Source organism: Phascolarctos cinereus, unplaced genomic scaffold (genome assembly GCF_003287225.1).
Source record: "Phascolarctos cinereus isolate Bilbo 61053 unplaced genomic scaffold, phaCin_HiC Scaffold_2;HRSCAF=192, whole genome shotgun sequence".
Lineage (NCBI taxonomy): Eukaryota > Metazoa > Chordata > Mammalia > Diprotodontia > Phascolarctidae > Phascolarctos > Phascolarctos cinereus.
In genome coordinates, this window is record NW_027555625.1 from 130,139,442 (window position 1) to 130,165,873 (window position 26,432).

Sequence of the window (26,432 nt, forward strand, 5' to 3'; positions counted from 1 at the left end):
CTTCTTCCAGGGACCTGAAGAACAATCTTATCAGCACAGTGCATCCTGGTGCCTTCCTGGGACTGGGAGAGTTGAAGCGCTTGTGAGTACCAGTGACTGATCTGCCTCCCCTTCCCTGCCCTCCTCATTCCACATATCCAATACCCTTACTATCACAAAGTACATAAAGGTATCTTAAGCCCAGATCTGGCACCAGCCCCTATCCCCAATCCTTTTCTACTCATCTCTCCTCTTGCTTCTGTAAGTAGACAGAATGCTGCACTTGGAGTCAAGAGGATCTGAGTTCAAATCCTGCCTCTGACACTTACTGACCATGGACAAGTCACTAATTTCACCCTTGGTTTCCTCATCCATACAACAACATCCATACTTACCTCAGAGGGTATTTGTGACACCCCAAAAAGATAACATATGTAAAGTACTTTGTAAAACCTTAAAGCATCACATGTATGTGGATTGTCATTGTTTTCCCGTGCCCCTCACCCCAGTTGCAACCTACCTACAAGTTGATAAATCCTCCTAAGGCTGTATCTGTTTCTCTAGAGATCTCTCCAACAACCGAATTGGCTGTCTTTCTTCTGGAGTCTTCCAGGGCCTTTCCAACCTCCTCCGATTGTGAGTATGAAAAGGCTAGAGGAGGTGGGGAGGACTGAGGGGAAAATGGATGAGACAATGGTAAAGACCCAATGAAAGATATAGTAGGGACTGAGAAAAAATAAGAGAAGACTTCCAAATGAATCTCTTGGTCCTGGACCACCATGATTCTTTGGAGCCTCACTCCTTCTCAACTCCTACCCCTAAGGCAAAAGTTTTTAAATCTGGAAGTGTTTTTTTTAATGTTGTGATAACTGTATTTCAATGTTTCCTTTGTAATCCTATGTATTTTATATTATACATTCCAAGAAGTTCAAAGGCTTCACCAGACTGCCAAAAGAGTCCATGGCACAAAAAAAAGTAGGAATCCCTTAACTTTGCAAGGTCTCACAACCCCATTCTTACTATTCTTCCCTCATAGAAACATGTCTGGGAACATCTTCTCTAGCCTACCAGCTGGGGTGTTTGATGAGCTTCCAGCCTTAAAAGTTGTGTGAGTATCTTCTCCCAGCCCAATTGACTTCCAAGAGAAATCCTTCCTCCCCTCCTTTGGCCACAAAGGGAGGATACATTGGCTTTACTGGACTAGCACAAATGTGGCATCAGGACCATCCAAGTGAGTAGACAGTGTAGAGAGGCATCTTTGTGGGATGACTTAGGGAGCATTGGTTAGGTCCATCCCCAAAGTATCCCCATCTCTGCTTGCTATGCTGCCTAAAGCATGATATCATTAGAGATTCATTTCAAGTCCCAAAGGATTCCTTATTAAAACTGCAAATTCACCTGAGACAGAGTGGTGGTACCTGAAGCCATTATCATCATACACCATAAGGAATTAATTGAGAAGTAGCTAAGAGCAAAGAGTCTTGGAAATAGTCAAGATGGTGTATACCTGGCTTTCATCGGTGGGTATTGGCAGGCAAGTTTCCAGGGCAGGAGATATGAGCTGAAAGGAATGATGAGAAGGTCCCAAAGATATATTCTACCTAGGCTTGATAATTTCATTGGTGTAGAGAGTTCCCAATGAACAAACTCCCTCTCCCAATGAATTATAGACACCTTCTATGCAATTTATAATCTTATAGAGGTTAAACAACTTGCTCAATGTTACATAGCTAGTGTAGCTCCAAAGCAGGACTTGAACCCTGAGTCTTCCTGACTCTGAGGTCATTATCTTTCTACTCTACCATGATTCCTCTCATAAATTGCATCTACTTTGCAATTTTCTTAGGCTGACCCTGGTGAGCACCCTTTTCCCATAGACTCATCTTCCCTGATTCCTGGTCTTTTCCAGCCCTATATATTTGGGGGCAGGGGCTTACACATGCATCATTCCTCTCTTCCTGATGGCCAAAAGTCTACCCACACACCTATCCCCATGAGCCCCTCACCTGTTGGCCATTGTTGACCATAGTCTCAAGCTCCCCTTTCCCTACCCTTCTACCATGATTTCCTTCTTTATTCCTCACCAACCCTAGGGATTTTGGCACGGAATTCCTGACCTGTGACTGCCACCTACACTGGGTACTGCCATGGGCCCGTAACCACTCTGTGCAACTGTCTGAGCGGACACTCTGTGCCTATCCCAGCTCCCTCCATGCTCAGGCCCTTCGAGGTCTCCAGGATACCCAACTCCATTGTGGTAAGAAACTCCTAGCCTTCCCTGATGTGCCAGAGAAATCTGTCTTCCAGCCTCACTCCAAACTCCTAAGATGCCTCAGGTTCAATTTCCTCAGACTCCTCTAAAAATATAAGAATTTCCTCCCACTCTTTTGATACCTGTGGGCCATTCAGCCCAGATCGGCAACCTCAAGGGCAGAGACAATCCCTAAACATCCTACTCTCCATGAATAACTCATTATGGATCTGCCATTCATGAATTTACTTATGTCTTTTTGGAAGCTTTTTGGAGAAAGCCTGTTAGCTGACTGACAATGGACTGTGTGTAGGACCATTCTTTACATTAATTACAAAACCACCTTTTTGGAGATTTTCAACATTTGGGAATTTGGTGTCCACTTTTCTGTCCACCCAGTCTGTGACTTTTATATTTTTATACACATAAATCATAACCTTTCTTGGCCCTTTCTAGACTGAAGAATCCTTAATCCAACTTCAAACACCCAACCCTCCCCTTACTGAATACCAGAGACATGCCTAAGAACATAGATGGGACCTCAATGGCCATCTGGTCCGACCCACTCATTTTACAGTTGAGGAAACTGAGGCCAGGGAAGGTAAATGACTAACCCAGGGTCACACAGGTAGTAAACATCAGAGGTGGGATTTGAACTTTGATCCTTTGACTTTAGAACCGATGCTCTATCCACCGTACTATACTTTGCTCTGGATGTCTCTGGCTGTCCCCATTCTCCCACTTTTCCCAAGTCCTTCTCCCACTTTTACAAATAATTATTTATATATTGAAGTCAGGAAGACTTGAGTTCAGATCCAGCCTCAGACACATACTAGCTGTGTGACCTTGAGCAAGTCACTTAACCTCTGCCTGCCTCAGTTTCCTCCACTGTAAACTAGGGACAACAATAGCATCTACTCCCCGAGGTTGTTATCAGGATCAAAGGAGGTAATATTTGCAAAGTGCTCAGCACAGTGCCTGGCACAGAGCAAGTGCTATATACATGCTAGCTATTATCATTATCATCATCATCATTATTATTTTATCTCCCAAATTAGAAGGTAAGCTCCTTGAGGGCAGGGCCATTGTTGTCTTTTTTTTTTTATCCATAGCACTTAGCATAGTGCCTGGCAGATAGTAAGCCCTTCATAATTGTTTGCTGACTGCCTGGCACTCTTCGTGCGCTTTTTTCCACAACCGGTCCTGTTGTTTCTTACTCCATTTTCTCTCCTCTTCCCTGCTCAGTAGGTTATGGGATACAGGTGGAGAGAGTCAAGCCTGTGTCTCTGCTGACTCTCCTCGTGTCTGAAGCTCCCCTTTGCCCTCCAGCCCCATCCTTTGCCCATAGGCCTTACTGTGATTCTGCTCCCCCCACAACAGCGGGTGCCCTGGAGCTGCACACTCACCACCTGATCCCCTCGCTGCGCCAGGTGGTGTTCCAAGGTGATCGGCTTCCCTTCCAGTGTACCGCCAGTTACCTGGGCAGTAGTACCCACATCCGCTGGTACCATAACCGGGTACCCGTGGAGGGGGATGAGGAGGCAGGTGTCATCCTAGAGGACAGCCTGGTCCATGACTGCACCTTCATCACCAGGTACGAGCATTGCCCCCCTTCCAGGGTGGGGTTAAGAAGCGGGAAGGGCTCACCAACATTCCCTGAAGAGGTGAGAGGGTGAGGAACAGGGGGAGGTAAGGAAAGGACCATGTCTAGAAGACCAATCAGGTCTTGGGCCCCTATATAGGGTAGGTTCTGGGAGGGCGCATAACTTGGGGTGTGAGGTCATAAGAAATATAAGAGACCTGACAGAAATAATGCCAGTGAGGGTCCCAAAGTTGTAAGAGGACCCGCTACCCAAATAAAGAAGAACCACTGGAGATTTCCTCTTGCTGGAGAGCATGACTACAGATTTCTGTGCCCCCTCAGCGAGCTAATTCTGTCCCACATCCATGTGTGGGCATCAGGTGAATGGGAGTGCTCCGTCTCTACTGCCCAAGGCAACGTTAGCAAGAGGGTGGAGATCGTAGTGCTGGAGACCTCAGCCTCCTACTGCCCTGCGGAGAGAGTTGCCAACAACCGGGGAGACTTCAGGTTTGAGGGCCGGGCTGGGGAGGATTACCCCCCAAAATGCACACATACCTCCAATAGATTCAACAAGAACCCTTCTTCATCTTCTATCATAGACCCCAAGAAGAAATTTGGGAGTATTGTCAAACCCCCAAATTGCCCCCACCATCTTTCCATCTTCCCCCTGGTATTTACTATTTCTTATGGAGAAATGACTATTTTTCATCAGTCCCATAAATAGTATTTACTCAGCACTCTGCATGCACCATGCATCCATGTTGCAATGGGAAAACTATTGGGTTTTAATTAGAGAACCTCAGTGTGAATCCTGACTTCGGTAGCTACTAGCTATATGACACTGGGCGGGTAACTTCCCCTCCCTGACCCTCAGTTTCCTTCCCTAAATTTCCCTTGAACTCAAGATCCTATAGGAAATGTTAGAGGATTGTTCTAGGCTATGTACAAATGAAAGAAATCTAAAATTCAATCTCATAGCAAAAGAACTCAAAGAATCACACAATGGCAGGGTTGGAAGAGAGCTCAGGACCATCAAATCCAACTCATGCTAGCACAATATACCCAGCAGGTACCCAGGCTTTGCAGGAAAATCTGCAACCCAACTCCCACCCCGACCTTGACCCCTTCCCCCACTATTCTACTTTTAACTAACTCTAATTTTGAGGATGTTTTTCTTTGCATCAAATTTAAAGAGTTTTTGCTTCATATCTTCTACCCACTGCTCCTAGGCCTTCCCTTTGAAGCCAAACAGAATAAACATAATCCCTCTTCCACATGACAACCTTTCAGATCCTTAAAAACAACTATCATGTCCTCCTTCAGTCTTCTATTCTCTGAGCCAAACATCCCCATTTCCTTTGACCAGCCCTCCCATGGAATGACCTTCACCAGCCTAGTTGCCTTCCTCTGAATATTGTTCAGATTGTCAATGCCCTTCCTAAAATGTGCCTGGAAACAAACACAATACTCTGGCCAGGGCAGGGCATAATGGGATTATCATTTCCTCATTCCTGGGGCCTACACCTGTCTAAATGTAGTCCAAGATCAATGAACCAGTAAATATTTGTTAAGCACTTACTATGTGCCAGGGTCTCTGCTACAAGCTGGGGATACAAAAAAAGGCAAAAGACAATCCCTCCCCTCTGGAGCTTATTTTCAATGGCTTATGAGGATAGAATTAGCTTTTCTTTCAGCTGCCATCTCACATTGTTAACTCATATTGAACTTGTAGTCTACTAAAACTCCCAGCTCTTTTTCAAACTGCTATTTAAGGAAGCCTGGATCATTTTGTATTTGGAAAGTCAGTTATTTGAACCCAAGTGTGAGTGTACATTTGCCCCTATTACATTCCATTTTCATCTAACTATATAACAATCTGGACAAAATCTACTTGGGTTTTTTGTTTTATAGAGATGGTTTGAGTGATTATGGATCCCATGGGGAATCAGGAAGGGACTGATGCAATCAGAACAACGTCATATAAAAATAGAAGCATCTGGAGGGTCTTGGCATCTATTGGACATTCCCTTTCAAGTTGGACTCTGCATTAGATCTCCAAGATAGTGTCAAACACCTTTGGCGTGCAGGCATCTCCTTGTTTTATGATTTTTAATAATCAGAGGATTGTTGACCAGGTTACTTGTTAAATCTTTCAAGGAATCTTGGATGGGAAACCCATAGAGCTCGTCCATCAATGGATCTATATTGTGTCTGACTGTCTATCTATGGGGCAGCTAGGTGGCGCAGCGCATAGAGTGCTGGCCCTGGAGTCAAGAAGACTCATCTTCCTGAATTCAAATCCAGCCTCAGACACTTACTAGCTGTGTGACCTCGGGCAAGTCACCTAACCCTATTTTCCTCACTTTCCTCATTTGTAAAATGAGCTGGAGAAGGAAATGGCAAACCACTCCAGTATCTTTGCCAAGAAAACCCCAAATGGGGCCACGAAGAATTGGACATAACTGAAAATGACTGAACGACAATATCTATTTGTCATCTTTCTATCTGTCATCTGTCATCCATCTTTCTGTCTATCTCTCATCTACCCATCTATTGGACAGACATAGCAAATGGAAAATGATCTGGGCCCAGAACTGAACAAAAGGAGAAGAGGCTGATTTATCTTTAAGGAATTTTAATGACCACAAGTTTCCCCCTAAAACAAAGGCCCATCTCTTCAACCCTAATATTCTTCCCATGGCAGAGAGAGACAGTACAACATAGTGGATAAAGAATTGATCTTCACCAAACCTGGAGTGAGGAAGACCTGAGTTCAAATCGAGCCTCAGACACTTACTAGCTATATGACATTGAGCAAGTCACTTAACTCTGCCTCTTAAAAATAAAAATAAATTTTTAAAAAGAGTTGATCTTAGAGTCAGGAAGAGCTGGGTTCAAGTCCTCCCTCTCCCATACTGGTTGTGTCATCCTGAGCAAGTCACTTCACCTCTGAGCTTCAGTTTCCTCATTTGCAAAGTGGAAATAATGATAGCACTTACTTCACAGGGCTGTTGTGAAAATCAGATAAGATTGCCTACCTCCTGACAGAGAGCTAATGGACTCAGAGTATAGATTAAGAAATCTCTTTTTTGGAAATGGCCAGTGCAGGAACTAGATTTGCTTGACTCTACATATTTGTTGCAAGGATTTTGTTTTCCTTTCTTTTTAGGGGGTTGGAAGAGGGAAAGGAGAGAGGTTTTATTAATTAATAAGAGGAGAAAGTTTTATTCATTTAAAAAATAATTTTAAAAATCAGGTAATATATGTAAAGTTCTTTGCAAACTTTAAAGCACTGTATAAAATACCATTAGTATGATATTCACATTAACCCTAGTCAATGTTCTAAGATGATAAATTGTAGAATAGTTTTGAGCTACATCGAGAGGGGGAGTTTCCTTCCATTTCCCATGAAATCACAGAAGAGAAAAAAAAATTTCTTCCCATGATGTCATATAGCTCTGAGGCACAGAATGTTAAATTGAGGCTCATCCAGTGGGAAATAAAGAGGCATATGGTGGGCATAAGCAGACTGTAGCATAGCATGAACAAGGAATTAGGAACGAAAAACCAGGATGTCATCAAAGAAATGTACAAGAAAAAAAATGGGCTAGTTCATGTGGTGAGATTGAGGGAGAATGGACTAGACAGACTGAATGCATCATTGACTTCTTTGAAGGAAGGAAACAGGCATGCATTAAGTGCCTGCTGTTTACCAGGCACTGTGCTAAGTGCTTTACAAATATTATCTCATTTGATCCTACTCTGAGAGATAGACAGGTGCTGCTTATATCCTTATTTTACAGTTAAAGAAACTGAAGCAGGCAGAGGTTAAGTGACTTGCCTGGGTAACAGCTAGCAGGTGTTGCGTTTAAACTCAGGTCTTCTTGACTCCAGGCCCAATGCTCTATCCACTGCGCCACCTACCTGCCCTAGAGATGTCAAGAGAGCTCAAGGAAGGCCTCTGGTACATTGAATGGACTGCCCACTTATGCACGTACATTGACAAGAGTCCCACAGGATAGGCGAGTGTGGTTGGGACTAGCTTATGGTGAGGATTACCTCCACTGATAAGACCACAGACTCTGGATTCTAGTACATTTCCTCTGAACAGATTCTGTCCAGGGTTCTAGTCTGTCAACATTTTTTCCAACCCTGACTGTCGTCCATTATGTTAGTCATCACTGCTAGCTCTGTATCACCTGCAAATCTCTTCAGGATGCCCATTTGTGTCTTTAAGTCATTTTCTTTTTGGTCTAGACCTGTGGTTTCATTAATGTAGGGAATTCTTAAGAAGGCAATTCCTTCTTATTAATGCTGATCAGCAACTGCTCTGTAATTTATATAGTCTTAGAGTGCCCTGGAGCCCTGAGGGATTGGGACTTATCAAAGTCACTCACACAGCCGGAATATAGGCAGAGATGGGACTTCAACCCATTTCTTACTAACTCCATTTTCATTTGTCCTTTTTCTAGTTTTGTTTTTTTTTTTCAGTTGTGTCTCAACTCATTGATCTGCTCTTTCTCTATTTTGTTGATGTAAGAGTTTAGAGATATAAATTTTCCCCTTAGTACTGCTTTGGCCGCATCCCATAAATTTTGGTATGTTGTCTCATTGTTGTCATTCTCTTTAATGAAACTATTGATTGTTTCTATGAGTTGTTCTTTCATCCACTCATTCGTTAGGATTAGATTATTTAGTTGCCAATTAATTTTTAATCTATCTTTCCACTGCCCTTTATTGAATGTAATTTTTATTGCATTATGATCTGAAAGGTATATGTTTAATATTTCTGCCTTTCTGCATGTGATCATGAGGGTTTTATGCCCTAATGTATGATCAATTTTTGTGTAGGTGTCATGTGCTACTGAGAAAATGGTATATTCTTTTCTATCCCCATTCACTTTTCTCCAGAGGTCTATCATATCTATCTTTTCTAAAATTCTGTTCAACTCCTTATTTCTTGTTTATTTTGTGGTTAGATTTATCTATTTCTGAGAGGGGAAAGTTGATGTTTCCTACTAGTATAGTTTTGCTATTTTCTCCGTAACTCACTTAACTTCTCCTTTAAGAATCTGGATGCTATACCACTTGGTGCATCTGTGTTTAGTATTAATATTACTTCATTGTCTATGATACCTTTTAGCCCTTCCTTATATCCTAACTCCACTTTCAGTCTACCAGATTGTGCTGCTTAACTCATTGATAAAAACCTAGTCCAACCTCCCCCCATTTTACAAATGAGGAACTGGGCTCAGTTTGGTGAAATCTTTCCTGAGGTCACACAGGTATTAAGTAGTAGGAGTGGGATTTAAACTCAGGTCCTCTGACACCAATCCAGTGATCTTTCCTATTCACCTGAGAACTGGGAGAAGGATTCCAAAGAGCCCTGTGCAGGGAGGTGAGGGCAGGGAGAGTAGGAAGTGTCTTTTCCTCCTTCGTTTTGTGCCCACTCCCCATCTTTGTTCCTGGAGAAGCAGAATAGCACCATGCTAAGGGACAAGGGAGGAAGAAGGGGTGAGGATGAGGTTGAATAAAACATAGTGAGTTAGACATGTGGCCTTAAGATCCCTGAGCCCCCAACCCTCCCTTTCTCCCAGGTGGCCTCGAACACTGGGAGGCATCACAGCATATCAGTCCTGCCTTCAGTACCCCTTCACCTCAGTGCCTCTCAGTGGGGGCACTCCAGGCACGAGGGCCTCTCGACGCTGTGACCGAACTGGGCGATGGGAGCCAGGGGACTATTCGCACTGCCTCTACACTAATGATATCACCCGTGTGCTCTATACCTTCGTCCTGGTAAGGCTATGAAATGGGGAAGGAAGGGATTGGGGTGAACAGGGACCACCATTTTCTTTTCCTGATACCTGGGGCAGGGGTAGAGTGCGCTTCCAGTGTGAAAAGTCCAGAGGTAGACCACCCTTCCAGAGTGAGGAGGGTGCTGTGATATGGTAGAGAAACTCTGGAGGGTCAGGAGTGGAGCCTGAAGGAATGAATAGATGAATGGGTTAGGGAACTACAAGCAAGGAAACAGGACAACCAAGGGCCTCTTGGCAGCTTCATACTCCTGGGCTATTCCTGCTCTTCAGGTGTATGGGAGTAGGGTATGGGCAGTTTAGAGACAGAACTAGCCCCACTCCTTTTTTGTCTCTGAGGGTGCTAGTGATCCATGGGCTGGGTGAGAGCCTTGGGTCTTCATCAGCAACAGCTGGTTGAAGGGGCCCTACACCCCTGCAGGCTTTGTCTGTGAGTCGTGACCCATTAACAACAGCCATCTAGGGAGGGGATTGGATCAGGCAGAGCAATTCTCCATCTTCTTTATTGTGATTTGGAATGGGGAGGGGAGGTCTGGGCCTTCTTTCCCCCACTCCAATGCCTCTTTCAGATGCCCATAAATGCTTCCAATGCACTGACCCTGGCACACCAGCTGCGTGTCTACACAGCTGAGGCAGCGGGCTTCACAGATATGATGGACGTGGTCTATGTGGCACAGATGATCCAGAAATTTCTGGGCTATGTTGACCAGATTAAAGAGGTGAGATTTCTATACAGATTCACCCAGTAAGCCCCAAATCTGACAGTTACCTAAACTTCTTGACTTCCAGTCTCCCCAGTTCGCTCACCCTTTGTAGCTTGCCTTTAGCACCAAACCATTTCCCTACACTGTTATCAGCCAATGCATGAGGCCTTCTCTGGTCCATAGCTGGTGGAGGTGATGGTCGACATGGCCAGCAACCTGATGCTTGTTGATGAACACCTGCTGTGGCTGGCACAGCGAGAGGACAAGGCCTGCAGCGGCATCATTGGAGCCCTGGAACGTATTGGAGGGGTCGCCCTCAGCCCCCACGCCCAGCACATCTCTGTGGTAACAAAGGGGGCGGAAGAGGAGTCTGAGAAGTCAATTCAAGGCCTTAAGACTTGAATTCGTTCATTAATAATAATTGTTAATAATAAATTATTAATTAATGAAATATTTAATATATTAATTTGATTTGTGAGTTAATGAATTATTAATTTGTTAAGTGCTTAGGGATTGTTTGTTCAGTGCCCTCATTCCATGGACGAGGAGAACCAATCACAACGTGTTCACTGAGTACCTGTGTGCTGAGGGGCAAACGTAAATGTGCCAAATGCAGTCTGAGGCTTCAAGGAGTTTACGGCATTGGCAGATACACTCAGGGGAGATGAAATTAACACCCATAAAGGGAATTCAGAGGAGAGACACACCAGGCCTCTTAAAGGAGATCGAGAGAGTGAAGGAATTAGAATTAGGAGGGAAAACTGGGGAGCATCCTATTCCTAATGTAAGAGGTGAGGGAGTGTCACAAGTGCCCCTGGGAAATACTCTCTGATAGGTCGTTCACAAGTACATTTCACTACAACTTGAATTCATGGCATATGAAGGGAGGTGGGGTGTCTCATCTTATGAGGTGATTGGCTCTTCATCCCTAGAATTCAAGGAATGTGGTGCTGGAGGCTCACCTCATCAAACCCCACAGCTACGTGGGCCTTAGCTGTACGGCTTACCAGAAACGGGAGCCAGCCGTCTCAGGGCATCGTCCAGGGCTCCCTGGACTAGATCCCCAGCCTGAGCATGAGACCCTAGCTGATCAACAGCTGCGTTTTCGCTGTACCACTGGGCGGCCCAATATCTCCCTGTCCACCTTCCACATCAAGGTAGGGTACTGGCTGGGTTTGAGGTAGAGTGGGGTGGGGTGGGCTATTGCTGAGATAAGGGATCCTGAGAAGTAAGGCCCAGAAAAGGGGGGAGGGGTGGATGATTGAGGATAGCCAAAATTGGTGCTGAGGTCTGGGTTTATTTGTTTGTTTTTGTGGAGGGAGAGGGGAGAAAGACCAGCAGGATTGTGGGTGCTAATGAAGTCAAGAGCCCAAAGGGCCAAGAAACCTTGATGTCTCTGAGGAATCCCTATGTCCCCTCCCCAGAACAGCGTGGCCCTGGCTTCCATCCAGCTGCCCCCCAGCCTGTTCTCATCCCCTCCGGCTGCACTGGCCCCCCCAATTCCCCCGGACTGCACCCTGCAATTGCTCGTCTTCCGCAATGGCCGCCTTTTCCGTAGCCATGGCAATACCTCCCGCCCTGGAACCACAGGACCCAGCAAAAGGCGTGGGGTGGCCACTCCTGTCATCTTTGCCGGAACCAGTAAGAGACCAAATTCTTTCCCCAAGACCTTGGAGAAGGGCGAGATCACTGTGGTCTTGGGGAGTGTGTGTGTGTGGGGGGGTGGCACAGTGAGGGAAGGCCTCAGAGATGAAATGAGGCAGCTGGGCTTTGAAGGACAGATTAAGAGGTGAAGAAGGGTGGGGAATGCCTTCTAGCTATTCCAGGTGAGATGAGAGTGCATGAGCAAGTGTTCAGGGGTGAGAAAGTGTGGCCTGGAGGAGGAGGAATGGGGTTATTCCTGAGATTTTTGGTGGGCACCCTGCATCCTGTGCTCCCCCAGCCTTTTTTCTTCTATGAGGATCCTGGTGCTTGAAACAGACGCAAGTAAAACCTACCAAGGTTCTCCAAAGTGGGCAGAGGATGAGAGATTCCCTTAGTAAAGACGGAACAGCTCTACACAAGATTAGATATTACGCTCCAGAAGGGCTGTGGGATTCTGGACTGCATGTGAAAATATCCCTTCCCCAATATGCACACAAACACAACTCCACATTCACTACACCTCCTGCATTCCCATCCCCCCACCACCACCACTACTACTGCACACACAACTCTATAGGAAGTACTGAGTGCCCACTATCTGACTGGGAAAACAGAACACACACACATTAAATGTAAAGCAAGACAATAATTAAATAACAGTAAAGAAAAACTAATTAAGAAAAGTGATTTGGCCTCAGACACTTCCTAGCTGTATGACCCTAGGCAAATCACTTAACTCTGTTTGCCTCAGTTTCTTCATCTCTAAAATAAGCTAGAGAAGAAAATGGCAAACCACTCCAGCATCTTTGTCAAGAAAACCCCAAATGGGGTCATGAAGAGTCAGAGATGACTGAAATGGCTGAACAACGACAAGAAAAAAAGACAATACAAAAGTCCAGGGAATAGTAATAGCAGATCTGTAGAAGACTTTGTCTACATCCATGATGCTCTTGTGTCTGTGGATGACATGGAGAAAAAATGGCTAATAGAGATGATGACAGAATCAGGATCCAAAGTGATCTCAGCAGGTGTTGTTCGCTTATCACCGCTTGCTTAGATGATTGCAATAACCTTCTAAATAAGTCAGATCAAAAAAGGCGGAAATTAATAGGTATAAATGTAAAGTCCAGCCCTTAGGTTCAAAAATACAATTGCACAAGTGGGGTGGGAGAGGTGACCAGACCATAGGTAACATGAAAAGAACCTGCAGAGACAGAAGCAACATCCAGAAGTAGGAAGGTATCTTGCCCTAGTCCAATTGCATCTGGAATATTTTGTTCAGTCCTGGGTGCTGCCTTTTAGATAGGGCATTGCTAAAGGCAGAGAGCACCTGGAGAACAGTGATCGGGACAGTGAGGAGCCTCAAAATTGTGCTATGTAGGGAGGGATTGAAGGAACGAGCGCTGTTTGCCCTGGAGAGAGGAGAAGGGAAATGTTCGCTGAAGGGCTGTCCTGTGGAAGGGGCTTTAAATGTGTTTTGCTTAATCCAAGAACGCAGAGGCAGGAACGACGGGTAGAAGCTGCAAAGCTGCAGGTTTGCTTCAGTATTAGCAAAGCTCTCCAATGATGAGAGCTGTTAGGAAAGTGGAATCGGCCGGAGCCCTCCACCTTCAAGCCAGCGCTTCTTGGGGTGGGGGGGGAGGGGTACCATCTGTTTCTGCTCACGTGCAAGAATAAATGAGCTCCGAGCTTCCTTTCACCTCTGATATTCCGATTCTGTGGGGTTCCTGGAGGGTGCAGTGCGTGGGGACGGCTTCCCTCCTGTCTATCATCAATATTTCTTCTGCCTCTTGGAGACTCCACTTATTAAGAAAGTTCTCTGCACTCGGTGTCTCTGCTTCCTCTCCCCCAACTCACTTCGGAATGCTGCAGTCTGCTTCTGGCCCCATCATTCGTAGGCAACTGCTGTCTCCAAAGCTACCAAACACCAAATCTAATGGCCTTGTCCCATCTCCTGGATACTCTTTCCTGTCTAGGTTGTCATGATGCTGCTCTTCTAGTCGACCTCCCACTTCTTCCTTCTTTGCTGGCACACTCACTAACTATGAGTATCCCCCCAAGACTCTATCCTGGGCCCTTTCCTCTTCTCTCTCTATTGTTCTCTCCCTTGTTGACCTCATCAGCTTCCATGAATTCAATTATCATCTCTATGTAGATTTTTTTCTCAGATCTATAGATCTTCTCTAACCTCTCTTTTGACCTCCAATCTCTCATTATCAACTTCCTTTTGGAAATCTTAAACTGGATGTCCTGTAGACCTTTCCAACTCAATACTTCCAAAACAGAACTCATTGTCTTTCCCCAAAAACCCTCTCTTCTTCACAACTCCTCTATTACATTTTGAAAAGAATTCTTTATTTATTTTTTATTGATATCTTTTTTAATTACCAACATTTTTCCCAGCATTCCTGTGAAGCCTTCCCTCATCATCACAGCCCTCAGGGATTTCTCCCTTTTCTGACTTCCTATAGCAATAATGATCTAATTATCTGAATCTCTTATTTGACTCTTGTCATGGTTATTTATCTTTTTATGTGCATACCACATGTGTGGTATGAATATAAGTAAATGTAAGCAAATGCACCCTAAGAGAATAGCAATGAATGTAACAGATACAAAGAGTACTGTTAATAAAAATGAACAAAAATCTTTATTGGAATTGAGGAATGTTAAAAAAAAATCCTTCCCTAGTAAATACATATACATGCATACAGGCATATATATACACACACACATAGACTTTTATACAATAATGTTGTGTATGAGTAAAGTACATTAAGGTCCTTCCATGCCTCATCAAGTCATAGATGGGACTCTGATGTCTTGAAAGGCTTGCCAGCCTATAAGTTCTAGCAGGCCCACAAGCTTGCAAAAGGCACAGGCCCAGGGATACAATGTGTACCTAGGTCCTGAGGACCAGCTTAGCTTAATAAAGGTCAAGAGACTCATCACACAGGGGGATGGAGTTTTTCACAGCAGCACGTGAAGAGGGCTTATAACCTGTATCTATGGAGTGAGTTATCCATGCCCCCCCCCAAAAAAAAAGACACCTATGTGTAATTACTTTTCTTTTTTTGGTGAGGCAATCAGGGTTAAGTGACTTGCCCAGGGTCACACAGCTAGTAAGTGTCAAATATCTGAGGTCACATTTGAACTCAGTTCCTCTTGACTCCAAGGCCGGAGCTCTATCCACTGTGCCACCTAGCTGCCCGTGTAATTATGTTTCAATGTATGCCTATATATCTATATTTTGTTTTCAAAGAGACTACATTTTAGGAGTATGGCCTAGATTTGACCAATACCTTATACAGATAAAGTGTCATAGTTTCCTAACTAGACTATAAGCCTCTCGAAGGGAAGGGTTGTGTCTTACACTTCCTTGCGTTTCCCCATTTCCTAGCACATAGTAGCTACTCAGTAGCTACTTGTGGAAGATGGTGGCCTCCTCAGTCGATCTTTATGTGCCCTCTCTGTCCCTCCCTCCCTAGGTGGCTGTGGTGTCGGGAACCTCACAGAGCCAGTGGCTGTCTCCCTAAGACATTGGGCTGAAGGGATGGATCCCGTGGCGGCCTCATGGAGCATGGAAGGGCCTGGAGGACCAGGAGGCTGGAGTTCTGAGGGCTGCCAGCTCCACACTAGCCAGTCCAACGTCAGCTCCCTGTACTGCCAGCACCTTGGCAACATTGCAGTGCTCATGGTATGTCTGTGTGTCTACGTGTGAGGGACAGATGGACAGACAGACACCTGGATAGGAGAGAGAAAGGGAGGAGGGCTGGGAAAGAAACTTGATCCCACAAGGAAACAGAGGCAGAGGAAAAGAATTCGGTAGATGTGAGGCTCACCTCGCCAACCTCCCCGACATGGCTCCATCTTTCGTGAGACAAACCCATGGCCAACTTTTTTCAGCACTTCAACTCTATACCCAGAGAAGATGAATCAGTAATGATGCAGGCAGGTTTTTTCGGATCCTTGCTTTTATTCTCTTCAAGTCAAAAAAAAGTTTCCCACTCCCTTTCTCCTCTCCCTGAGCAAAAATCAGGTGTAAGAGATATGATATATATACATGATGTCTGAGAAGAAAGAATGAAGGAGCAGTAGAAAGACCACTAGACTTAGGAGTCAGAAGACTTTGGTTTGAGTCATGGTTCTGGCACTTTCTACTTATGTGACCTTGGGTAATTCATTTTCTGTCTGTGAACCTGAGTTTTCTCTTCTATAAAATGAGAAGACTGTGCAACTCTGTGGCTCAGTGGAAAGAGTAGTGGGCCTAGGGTCAGAAGACCTGAGTTCAAATCCATCCTCAGATCTTTACTAATCGTGATTTGAGGCAAGTCATTTAATGTCAGTTTACATGTTTCCTCAACTGTAAAATGGGATCATAATAGCATCAACCTCCCAGGGTTCTTGTGAGGCCAATTAAGAAGCTATTGCAGTAGTCCAAGTAAGAAGTAGTAAGGGCTTGAACTAGGTTATATGAGTGGAGAGAAGGGAACAGATGGGAAATGGGTAGAGGCAACTGATTAGATATCAGTTCTGAGGGAGAGTGAAGTGCCAGAACTGTGACCCTGAAATCACAAGCCTGAGTGACCGAGAGGGCAGTGGCATCCTTAAGAGGGAAGACAAATGAATTCTGTTTTTGTTGTCTTTAACTGTTGTTCAATCGTCCCATCAGGCATATCCGACTCTTCATGACCCCATTTGAGGTTCTCTTGGGAAAGATCCTGGAGTGCTTTGCCATTTCCTTCTCCAGCTCATTTTACAGATGAGGAAACTGAGGCACATAGGGTTAGGTGACTTGCCCAGGAAGGGTCACACAGTTAGGAAGTGTCTGAGGCTGGATTTGAACTCAGGTCTTCCTGACTTCAGGCCTGGCATTGTACCCATTGCGCCACCTAGATGTCAAATTTGAGATGCCTGGGGAGCATCCCAGAGGAATTATCCAGTATTGGTAGATGTAGCATGACTGGAGTTTAGGAGAGAGAAAAAGCCTACTTGCCTAGATCTGGGAGAATATGATTGTGGGTGTGTCCCCATTTTGGCCAAAACAGTGAAACACACAGTGCCGAGCTCCTGATTTAGGGACAGTGCAGCTTGTCAGCCTTACTTCACCGGGTACTGAACAGGCTGCGGACCCCACACACATTGGCAGGAAGTTTTCTCTGATGCCTAAGATAGAGCAGGCTCCCTGATCAACTGTGGCTGGAAGGCTGGCTCACACTCTCCTAAGGAAGGTGGAGAATGGCAGAGAGTGAGTGTGATGGAGGACTTGAGAGGCTCAGGCAGCTGTGGAGGCAAACACACATTAGACTGTGAGCTCCTCAAGGGCAGGGACTGTCCTTTTGCCACAGTGCCTGGCAAAGCAGGCGCTTCACAGACGGGTATTGACTGACTAACACCGTCGATGGGTCTGTGCCTCTTGCTAAGCCCTGGACTCTGGCTCCCTTGCCTTTTCCTATCTCCTCCCCAGGAGCTGAGCACTTTTCCCCGAGAAGCAGGAGGCCCAGGAGCAGTTTTGCATCCTGTTGTCTACCCTTGCACTGCCCTGCTGCTGCTCTGCCTCTTCTCTACCATCATCACCTACATCCTCAACCACAGGTGGGAGTCCTTGGAGGGGAAACAGGAAAATACGAAAAGGAGTTAATCTCAGTGTTGGGGGTGTCCTTAGTTCTGGGGAATGGGGAAAAGGGGTTGAGGACCTTTCCAACACCATTATTTTTGGGGCGAGGGTATCATTTTGAGGATCAAGGATAGATGTTTCCCATTCCTTTCCTGCCACCTCCTGAACTGCTGTCCCCAAGTGTGGAGTGGGTGGGCTAGGGGATGCCACCAGCTGGGCCCTGGTGCCAGCAGCATGACCTGTATCTATGGCAGCTCCATCCATGTCTCGAGAAAGGGCTGGCACATGCTGCTGAACCTATGCTTCCACATGGCTATGACTTCGGCTGTCTTTGCAGGCGGCATCACCCTCACCAACTACCTAATTGTCTGTCAGGCGGTAAGGCAGCAACTTGGGGAGGGAGTGCTTGGGGTGGGAAAGAAGGATTGGAGGAGAGGTGACCTCAGGGAGGAATGTGACGGTCAATGCAGGATGTTGGGGTACCCAAAGAGAGAGGATCCTTATCATAATGGGCCTGACACCAGATCCTCTGCCGGCTTTGTGGGAAGGAGGAATAAAAACACAGGTGAAGGTCAGGGCAAGGACAGGTGGGAAGTAATGGTACCATGGGCAGCTGCAATGGCGAACATAGGGATAAGCAGGGCAAGGAGGGTGGCACAGGGAACTGAAGGGTGAGGGTGACCCAGTAAGAAGAAAACCCACAAGGGAGATGCCTGAGGACCATAGGGAATATGGGGGGAAGGGGGATGGATACTGTGGGAACCTCCATGGAGAATCGCTGAGTAGGCCGCAGGTAGGATACCACCCTGGAGGAGGAAAAAGACCAATTGCTGTGGGAGGATGACGAACATAAGGACTCAGTCAGGGAAATCAAGGGGAAAGTGAAAGGCATTTTCCCAGGCAGCTGCTGTGCTTCTGGGACAGTTCTGCCAGCGGCAGCCCTGGCTTCCTTCCCAGCTCTGCTATCTTCTCTCCTCCCCCACTGTAGGTAGGCATCACCCTGCACTACTCATCACTGTCCACACTGCTCTGGATGGGTGTGAAGGCTCGAGTTCTCTACAAGGAGCTGACCTGGAGGGCTCCACCCGCCCAGGAAGGAGAGCCAGCCCCACCCACGCCCCGTCCAATGCTCCGGTAAAAGATGCCTCCTCTCACCCCTAAATATTCTTCAGAGCTTGGGAAGACCAAGGCATGAAAGCAGATCTAGATGAGGTCAGCTGACAGAGGACAGGGTCCATCCAACACATAGAAACTAGGTGCACACACTTACAGGCATGATCAGGCCTGGAGAAAGATGAAGCAGGAGCTCAGCTATCATCTCCTGATATCAGGACAGAGAGCAAGGAGTACATCTTCCATTCAACTCAGCAAAATGAATGTTAGGAGCCACCTTTGCCTTAGTTTGTGAAGGTCTCTTAAGCCACAGGTGAAAGACCCTCCTGGAAGCCTAAGGAGAGAATGGGACAGGGTGGAAAAAGTAATTTCCACAATGGTCCTTGACCTGGAAGTTTTCACTCTCTTCACTTCTTAACCCAGATCTCTTTTCATCAGGTTCTATCTTATTGCCGGAGGTATCCCTCTCATCATCTGTGGCATCACGGCAGCTGTCAACATCCATAATTACCGGGATCATAATCCCTAGTGAGTATATGCCCAGCTCCCAAACCCCACCTACCCCAGCCAAGTCAAATGCCTAACCACTTTTTCCATACTGGAAAAGCCATCCAACCAGGTCCTCTCAGCGCCTTGACCTGAACCTATGACTGTCGACCCAGCCTTGCTTATCCCTGTCCCTGCATGTGTGCCTTTCTTCTTTGAACAACCCCAGTCACTCATTCAGGTTTCCGCCAGAAATTCTTTTTCCTACCCTCCTGACTATTCCCCATCTTTCCACAGCTGCTGGCTGGTGTGGCGTCCTAGTCTGGGAGCTTTCTATGTGCCAGTGGCTCTGATCCTGCTGATCACTTGGCTCTATTTTCTATGTGCTGGGCTGAGCTTAAAGGCCCCCCAGGGGCAGGGCCCCAAAGGGAGCCACAGCAGGGCCTCACTGGAGCCAGGGGAGGACCTGCGATGCCCTGCCAGGCTCCAAGGCAGTGGCCCCCTCCTGAGTGACTCTGGTTCCCTCCTGTCTGCTGCGGGTGGAGGAGTGATTTCCCCAGGGCACCCAGGCAATGGAGATGGCATTTATTCGGTAGGGGCCCAGCTGGGAGCACTGGTGACCACTCACTTCTTGTACCTGGCACTGTGGGCCTGCGGTGCTCTGGCAGTGTCCCAGCAGTGGCTGCCCAGTGTGGTGTGCAGCTGTTTGTATGGGGTGGTGGCTGTAGCCCTGGGTGTCTTTGTCTTCTCCCACCACTGTGCCAGAAGAAGGGATGTCCGGGCTTCCTGGCAAGCCTGCTGTCCCTCCTCCCCTCCTTCCACTCGGGCACTGCCCAGGTCCTTGTCCACCAACATAGAGGACAGCTCTCCAGTCTTTGCCGAGGGGCATTCCTCCCTTAAATCTTCCCCCAGTGGCAGCAGCGGCCATGCCCAACACACAAGTCCCTGCAAGCTGACCAACCTGCAGCTGGCCCAGAGCCAGGCCTGCGACTTGGGCGTGGGGGCCCTCGGGGAAGAGCCCGATGCTGCCGGCCCTCGGGGCCCTGCTCCCCGGCACCCCAACAACGTGCATCACGGGCGCCGGGGACACAAGAGCCGGGCCAAGGGCCACCGTGCTGGGGATGGGGGAGGCAAGCATCGCCTGAAGGCGCTTCGCGGGGGATCGGCAGCGCTAACGGGGGCCTCGGAGCTGCAGTCCAGCGAGAGCGGCAGCCTGCACAACAGTCCATCTGACAGCTACCCGGGCAGCAGCCGTAACAGCCCCGGCGCCGGCCCCTGCCTAGACCCTCGGGAAGGAGAGCCTACACTCAGCCCCTCGGAGGGCAGCGACACCAGCGGGGCCCCCGGGCCCGAGGCCGGACGCGCGGGCCAGCGACGCTGTGCCAGCCGGGACAACCTCAAGGGCGGCGGGGGGCTGCTGGAGGACAGCAAGCGCCGCTCCTACCCGCTCAACACCGCTAGCCAGAATGGTGCCTTGAAGGCCGGGAAATACGACATCAACCTGGGAAGTGCAGAGACTGGATCTGGTGGCTGTATGAAGACGGGCCTCTGGAAGAGCGAGACCACCGTCTAGCTCGAGGGGGCTGTGGAAGCAGTAGGGAACACACACTCACACACACACCCTGCTCACTAGTGGCCAAGCTGGGGGCCTCTGGCTGTACCTCAAAAGGTTCCCCATACCGGTGGCAGCCCAAAGCAGCACCTCTCCTTGCCAGTAAGGCAGATGCCAACCCACGAACACTATTCCTCAACCCCACTAGGGGAGAGGCAACTCACTTAAGGGAAAGGCATCTGCCCCTTTCTGGAAGGAGACTTTCCAAAGAGTGACAATCTTTGGAGCACATTAAGGACACTGCTTCCCTTCTACCCCAGCCTTACCCTCCTTTTGTGTCTGTCCAGGATCCTTGATACCATCCAGCAGGAAAAGGCCATTTGCCACCTAGTCCACAGGGCAACCCTCCCCCTACAGAAAATGGGCAGCTTGTGTGGGCTGACGAAGGTTCCACTGTTCTTACCCAAACTGTCTCTCATGTTAGCTGGTTAGAGGAATAGAGCGTAGGGTGAGTTTTCTTTAAAGTTCTCTTTAAAGGCCTAAAGCCTTATTTTTTTAGGACCAGGGCCCGAGTCCCATGGGTTAGCCAGATAATGGGCACTGGTTTGTCAGCCAGGCTGCTGCTTTGGAAGACAACTATGCAAAGGCAAATGGGGAGGGTGGTCTTCAGGAGAGAAAGTGGGAAACGGGCAAGAAGGCCGAGTTTTGTTCTAGAACCAAAGAAGAGTGGGATGCTACCTTTGACCTAGAGTGCCTAACTCAAGCTTAACATTTCATTACAAATCTGGAGTCAAAGATAAACCATCCCTAGACTTGAAAGTTGATCATGCCATGTGATTCAAAAGGAAGGATGTGAACAGAAAGCAGAAAGCAGAAAGAACCAAAGCCAAGGAACAGGAACTGGCTGTTTTAGCTCAAAGAGCAATAGTCCTGGAGGATCCACGCTGGGGGTTCATGGTGTTGGAAACACTTTTTGAAGCCTAATTCTCACTCTCAGGCTTTGGCCCCAGAGGGCCCTAGAGAAAGAATTTCCTTTTCTTGAATAAAAGCATATGACAGAGCTGCAGGGAGTCATAACTACCAGACCCCAGCTCTATGGCTATAAGATGCCCCTCAGAGGTCAAACCAGCTTCCTGTTCTCATTGGGGCCCATGCAAGGCAGTAGCTGGAGCATTTGGTGGAAATCCTCCCCCACTCATGCTGCACAGCTCGGTTCTTTGCTTTTTCTTCTGCCCCCAGGTCCTTAGCTTTCTCCTAAAGAAACTGATGGTCAGTCCTTTAGGATTTTTTGGAAAGAGGGAGAAGGTGAGTTTAGACCTGAGAAGCAAAGGGACTAAGCCTGTTCATGCTTCTCTGTTCTTGTCCTTGTATGTGTCACCCAAGGTCCATAAGGAGGGCATATGGGAGAGGGGGTGGGTTCTGTTATTTACGCTTGCTGCACAGAGACTATATTAGAGAAAGAGAGAAAAAAAGCTTTGTATTACTCTTCCACATATGCTGGCTGCTGTTTACATACCCTGCCAATGCCTTAGCACTGGAGAGCTTTTGCAATATGCTGGGGAAAGGGGACTTGAGGGGAGGGGATGAAAAGTGCCAAAGAAAACGTGTTTTTTAAAAACTCGGGTTTTATACGATAGAATGTTTTCTAGCAGATGCCTCTTGTTTTAATATATTAAAGATTTGCAAAGTCCCATGAGCTTAGCTCTAGTTTACCCTCAATCTTTTTGTGTTTTTGGATTAAGGGGAAATATAAAATCCTCCTGTCTCACCCTCCAACTCCACAGATCTCATCTGTAATAGGCTAGACCATTTAATCACTTAGCAAAAACATGTTTTAACCTGTGGATGTGATGAAATGGTCTGATCTCAAAGAAAGAATAAGAGGTCCTACCACCCCACCCCCATGGCTGCAATATTCCTACTAAGTCAACCTGCTGTCAACAGAAGAATGCAACCAATGTATTGCTGCACGCAAGGCATTCATTCCTACTCTTCTAGGGCATGGTGCCAGTCACACAAAGCAGCCTCTTTAGCTTATATCAATTATGTCACATTATGGTAAATGACACACATGCACTTCCCCTCTTCCCTGGACATGAATGGTCCCTATTGCAGGACTGCTGAATCACAGCACATTAGAGCTAGAGAGGGCCTTGAGTTCCTTTATTCCAACACCCAATTTCACATGACTAGCCCAAGGTTATACTGCAAGCAGCAACAGAACTCAAACCAAAGCCTTCTACATGCAGCACTCCTCCCACTACACCACCCTAGATGGGAAGAGTGTAAGTTCCACCAGACCCCAAGCATATTCAAAGTCCTCAAGATAAGAAGTTGGTCAGGAAGGGGCAGGGGCACCTGGGACAGCTTGACGCGAAGCCTGGGCTCTCTGGAAGTCTTTGATTTCTCGAGGTGTGCGCAAATACTGCTCTATCTCACTGTCAGATATATCCTCATCCCCAGTAATACTGGGATCAGCAGGAGTGGGACAGGGCCGCTTTGGAGGCCTCAGCATGCAGGGAGGGAGCAGAGGTGGTGGCGAGCTAGCTGGCCTTTTCTTTTCAAGGACCTCTAAGGTACTGCTCCCGGCCTCCTCCCCCTCCTCTTGTGGCTGCTCTTCTCCTTCTTCCTCTTCAGCTCCATCCCGAAAAGCCTGGCGGAGGAGAATGCACCGGTGCTGGAGCAAGTCCCCAATATGCTTCACGACTGTTTGCTTATCTAAGTTCAGTATCCGCAGCCAGGCCAGCTGCCCAGCCATCCGCAAGAGGATGGCTAGCAGTTCCTGAACTCGAAGGTATGCTGGATGAGGCAGGTCAACACCTGCCAACTTGCAGAATCGGGAAAGGGAGCAGGTCAAGCGGCTCCCAGGCTGCAGCGATCTCCAGGCCAGGTAAGCAGCAGCAGTTATCACCGGCACAGGGTGCCTTCCTGTCACCAGCCACGATTCACTGGCCAGCTCTACCAGCTGTAATGTCCGGGATACCATCTTCTCTTTGTCCTCCACAAAACTGACTGATACAGAGGGGGAGGGCTGGAACAGTTTGAAGCTGTAAGAACCAAAAAGAAAGGCCTTATTCAGTGACCTGAGGTTGCTGTTTCTTCTAAAATAATTTAGGTAAGGAAAACAAGCCAGCTCTAGGCAGTAGGGAATAATATTGCCATTCCTCAGCAATACTGGGCACAAGAGAGACCAATAAAACTGGCATGATAAAAATATAGACAAAACCTTCTCTGGTAGGCTTTGCTCAAAAGTTGAAAAAAGGCAAAAAGTATCAAGATTTAGTTCTAGGAAATATGTCCCATGTTCCCTTCCTCCCAATCCCTCTACCCACCAGGTACCTGCTACAGTAAGTCTTCACTAGGTCTGCTAAGCTCAAGGCAGGAACATCTAGTCCTAGGACCTTCACTATTTGTAGGTATGTGCCAGAGAACAGTTCTAAGTTGGCATACAACAGGGTGCAAATAGTGCCCATGGTCAGGGGCCAATTATGTTGTCGGCAGGTGACCAGCACACAGCAGCCCACCAACACTTCTTTCTTTTGGAGTCTAGCAGCATGGAGGCCAGGGTGTTGGTATGCTCGTTGGTAGTAGGACACTGCGGTCTCCTCAAAGGTTGATGGTAGCTGCAGAACTCGGCAGAGATCCCGAACTCGTCGAAGCCCTGGGAAAATTCATAACGCTATGTTATCAGGTATCAGGAGAGCTTATGCATAGTTCCTACAAAGTCCAAATCCTGTTAATGGAACTTGAAAAATCAGCTATCAACTCATATTATTTCCTCCCCAGACACTAAAGGCTGGGGAAAGGCTTAGTTGAGATCATTCCTGGGGTGTAAGGAAACAGCTCATTAAGCATGTCTCCCTCACAACTCAGAGGCCAGCACACATGCTTCCATCCAGAACTAAGTCAGATTCATTTCAAGCCTCTTGGGGTCACCCCAACCTCCAGCACAGCCCGGCTAATCAACTACCTCACATTAGGAGTTCTCCATGATGGTGAACCAAAGTCATTCTTATTTTTCACTCCCAATTATCCACTGTCTTTCTCAGATATCCCAGATGGAACCAATTAAAATCAAATTTTTTGGCCATCCAACTACCTTAAGCCTGATCTCTGGTAAAGGATTGGGTCTTACCTCTTTGCTGGCTGCGGCTGACCCGTTCATTCTCCCCTGTACTCCTGGAATACGTCACTTCTGCAAGACAAGGATCAGTAATTGTCAATTTAGTCACTCTCTGCTTAACACAACCACCCAGAAAGGCCAGATAAAAGTCAATTCAGTTCAATTTAACACGGATTTTTTTGGAAGCCCTAATGGAAAGGGTATATAACCTTAAATCACCACCTTCCCACCGAAAGAACCCATTAAAAAAAAAAGCACAGGGAAGTTCCATGATGGGGGTGGGGGGAGATGGATGAGACAAAAAGGTTCCACTCCTGGAATATGTTACTTCTACCTGACAAGGATCAGCAGTAGTCACTTTAGTCACTCTCTACTCAATGGAATCACCCAGAAAGGAGAGGGAAAGGTCAGTTCAGTTCATCTTAACACGTATTTACTGCATGCATCTAGTGGAATGGGTATAACCTTAAGCAAATATCTTCCCACCTAAAGAACCCATCAAAAAAAAAAGTACAGAGAAGTCCCACGGAAGGGGTGGGAGATGATGATACAAAAAAGGCCCCACGTTTAGACCCATTCCTAGGGTACTCCCCAGCCCCAGGGCTGGGAGGAGGGAGGCTCGCAGGGCATCTGCACCTCGGAGGTTGCCCTCGTCCGCAAAGGTGGTGGTGAGCAGCCCCTCGGACACCACGCAGCCGCACTCGGCGCACACCAGCTGGCTCTGCGCGTAGTGCGAGTCCTCCACGAGCTCCGCGCAGCCGCAGTCCGGGCAGCGGCTGCGGCCCCCACCCGACATCTCGGCTGCACCCTCGGCCTCACCCCGGGAGCAGGGGAGCAGGAGCCGAGCTCAGGCGAAAGCTGCTCGAACTCTCGGCGTCGTCCTGAAACCTCCTCCCGCCGCCTCCCCCGCCTTTTTGTCTTCCGCAGTTGGGAGGGGGACGCTTCAGGGCGTCGCACCTTCCGGCTCTCACTCGTGGCCCTGCATCCTGTCCCGCCTCCTCCCCCCAACCAGCCCTGCATCACTTCCGCTCCGCATGCCGGATCGCGCGCTGCCTCTGACAGAAACGGCAACCAGGAGGAGGAGGTTCCGCTAGGGGCCGGCTCTTGGGGGCAGGAAGGTGAAGAGCCCGGGACCGTGGAGCCTGGCCCTGCCCTTGTGCCTTAGGGACTTCTTGTATTAGTGATCGAGGAAAGACGAGACTTTTCAGCTCAACTTTTCGTGGTTGGACAATGAAAAGAACCCCACCCCACCCCCCTTTTAGGAGTTTTAAAGTCACCGGTGCAGGCGAAAATGTCACCAGCCCCACGGGTTTCTAGCTGTCATCTCAATGCCAGCCTTTGATGCCACCAGGTGGTGCAGTTTTTCCCATGTTTTTCTTACCAAGAAAATATTTTGTTCTACCTGTCTTTCAAGATCCAGCCCAAATTCCCAGACCTTCCTCAACACTACTTTTACCTTTCTCATGCATTTACCTCGTTCATTCAATTCTGCAAATATGATTCAATGTCTACCATGAGTTAGTGTTAGTTAAGGAGCATTTATTAAGAACCTACTATTCTGTGTTAAG

General features: G+C 47.5%; 2 protein-coding genes across 7 annotated transcripts in view; one reads left to right on the forward strand and one right to left on the reverse strand.

Annotated features, from left to right (window-relative positions):
• ADGRA2 (adhesion G protein-coupled receptor A2) overlaps positions 1–22,442 on the forward strand; it is a 62,238-nt gene extending 39,796 nt beyond the window's left edge. For 5 of the 6 annotated variants that reach the window (XM_020985273.2, XM_020985277.2, XM_020985276.2 and 2 more), the window contains 17 exons: positions 11–82; positions 544–615; positions 1,016–1,087; positions 2,073–2,236; positions 3,611–3,824; positions 4,155–4,319; positions 9,410–9,608; positions 10,195–10,344; positions 10,513–10,674; positions 11,262–11,486; positions 11,754–11,970; positions 15,462–15,670; positions 17,441–17,568; positions 17,845–17,968; positions 18,579–18,724; positions 19,142–19,231; positions 19,487–22,442. In XM_020985273.2, coding sequence (XP_020840932.1) covers positions 11–82; positions 544–615; positions 1,016–1,087; positions 2,073–2,236; positions 3,611–3,824; positions 4,155–4,319; positions 9,410–9,608; positions 10,195–10,344; positions 10,513–10,674; positions 11,262–11,486; positions 11,754–11,970; positions 15,462–15,670; positions 17,441–17,568; positions 17,845–17,968; positions 18,579–18,724; positions 19,142–19,231; positions 19,487–20,762 — 3,685 coding nt within the window. In that variant the 3' untranslated portion in view covers positions 20,763–22,442. The remainder of the gene's footprint in view (positions 1–10; positions 83–543; positions 616–1,015; positions 1,088–2,072; positions 2,237–3,610; positions 3,825–4,154; positions 4,320–9,409; positions 9,609–10,194; positions 10,345–10,512; positions 10,675–11,261; positions 11,487–11,753; positions 11,971–15,461; positions 15,671–17,440; positions 17,569–17,844; positions 17,969–18,578; positions 18,725–19,141; positions 19,232–19,486) is intronic. The other variant, XM_020985275.2, reaches the window with a different exon arrangement.
• A 441-nt stretch (positions 22,443–22,883) lies between these two features.
• On the reverse strand, positions 22,884–25,869 carry BRF2 (BRF2 general transcription factor IIIB subunit). Its single transcript, XM_020985279.2, has 4 exons — positions 25,501–25,869; positions 24,877–24,936; positions 24,081–24,402; positions 22,884–23,788 (listed from the first exon to the last, which is right to left on the reverse strand). The coding sequence occupies exons 1-4, from the start codon at positions 25,658–25,660 to the stop codon at positions 23,080–23,082; spliced, it is 1,251 nt and encodes a 416-aa protein (XP_020840938.1). The 5' UTR covers positions 25,661–25,869; the 3' UTR covers positions 22,884–23,079.
• Positions 25,870–26,432: the final 563 nt, after the last annotated feature.

Bases quoted from the DNA above. Each gene is read 5' to 3' on its own strand.
- BRF2 (XM_020985279.2), bottom strand. From the start codon at position 25,660: ATGTCGGGTGGGGGCCGCAGCCGCTGCCCGGACTGCGGCTGCGCGGAG. The intron at 24,937-25,500 runs GTGCAGATGCCC...CTTGTCTTGCAG, and splicing joins GGACGAGGGCAACCTCCGAG to AAGTGACGTATTCCAGGAGT. The intron at 23,789-24,080 runs GTACCTGGTGGG...TGGTTCTTACAG, and splicing joins GTGAAGACTTACTGTAGCAG to CTTCAAACTGTTCCAGCCCT.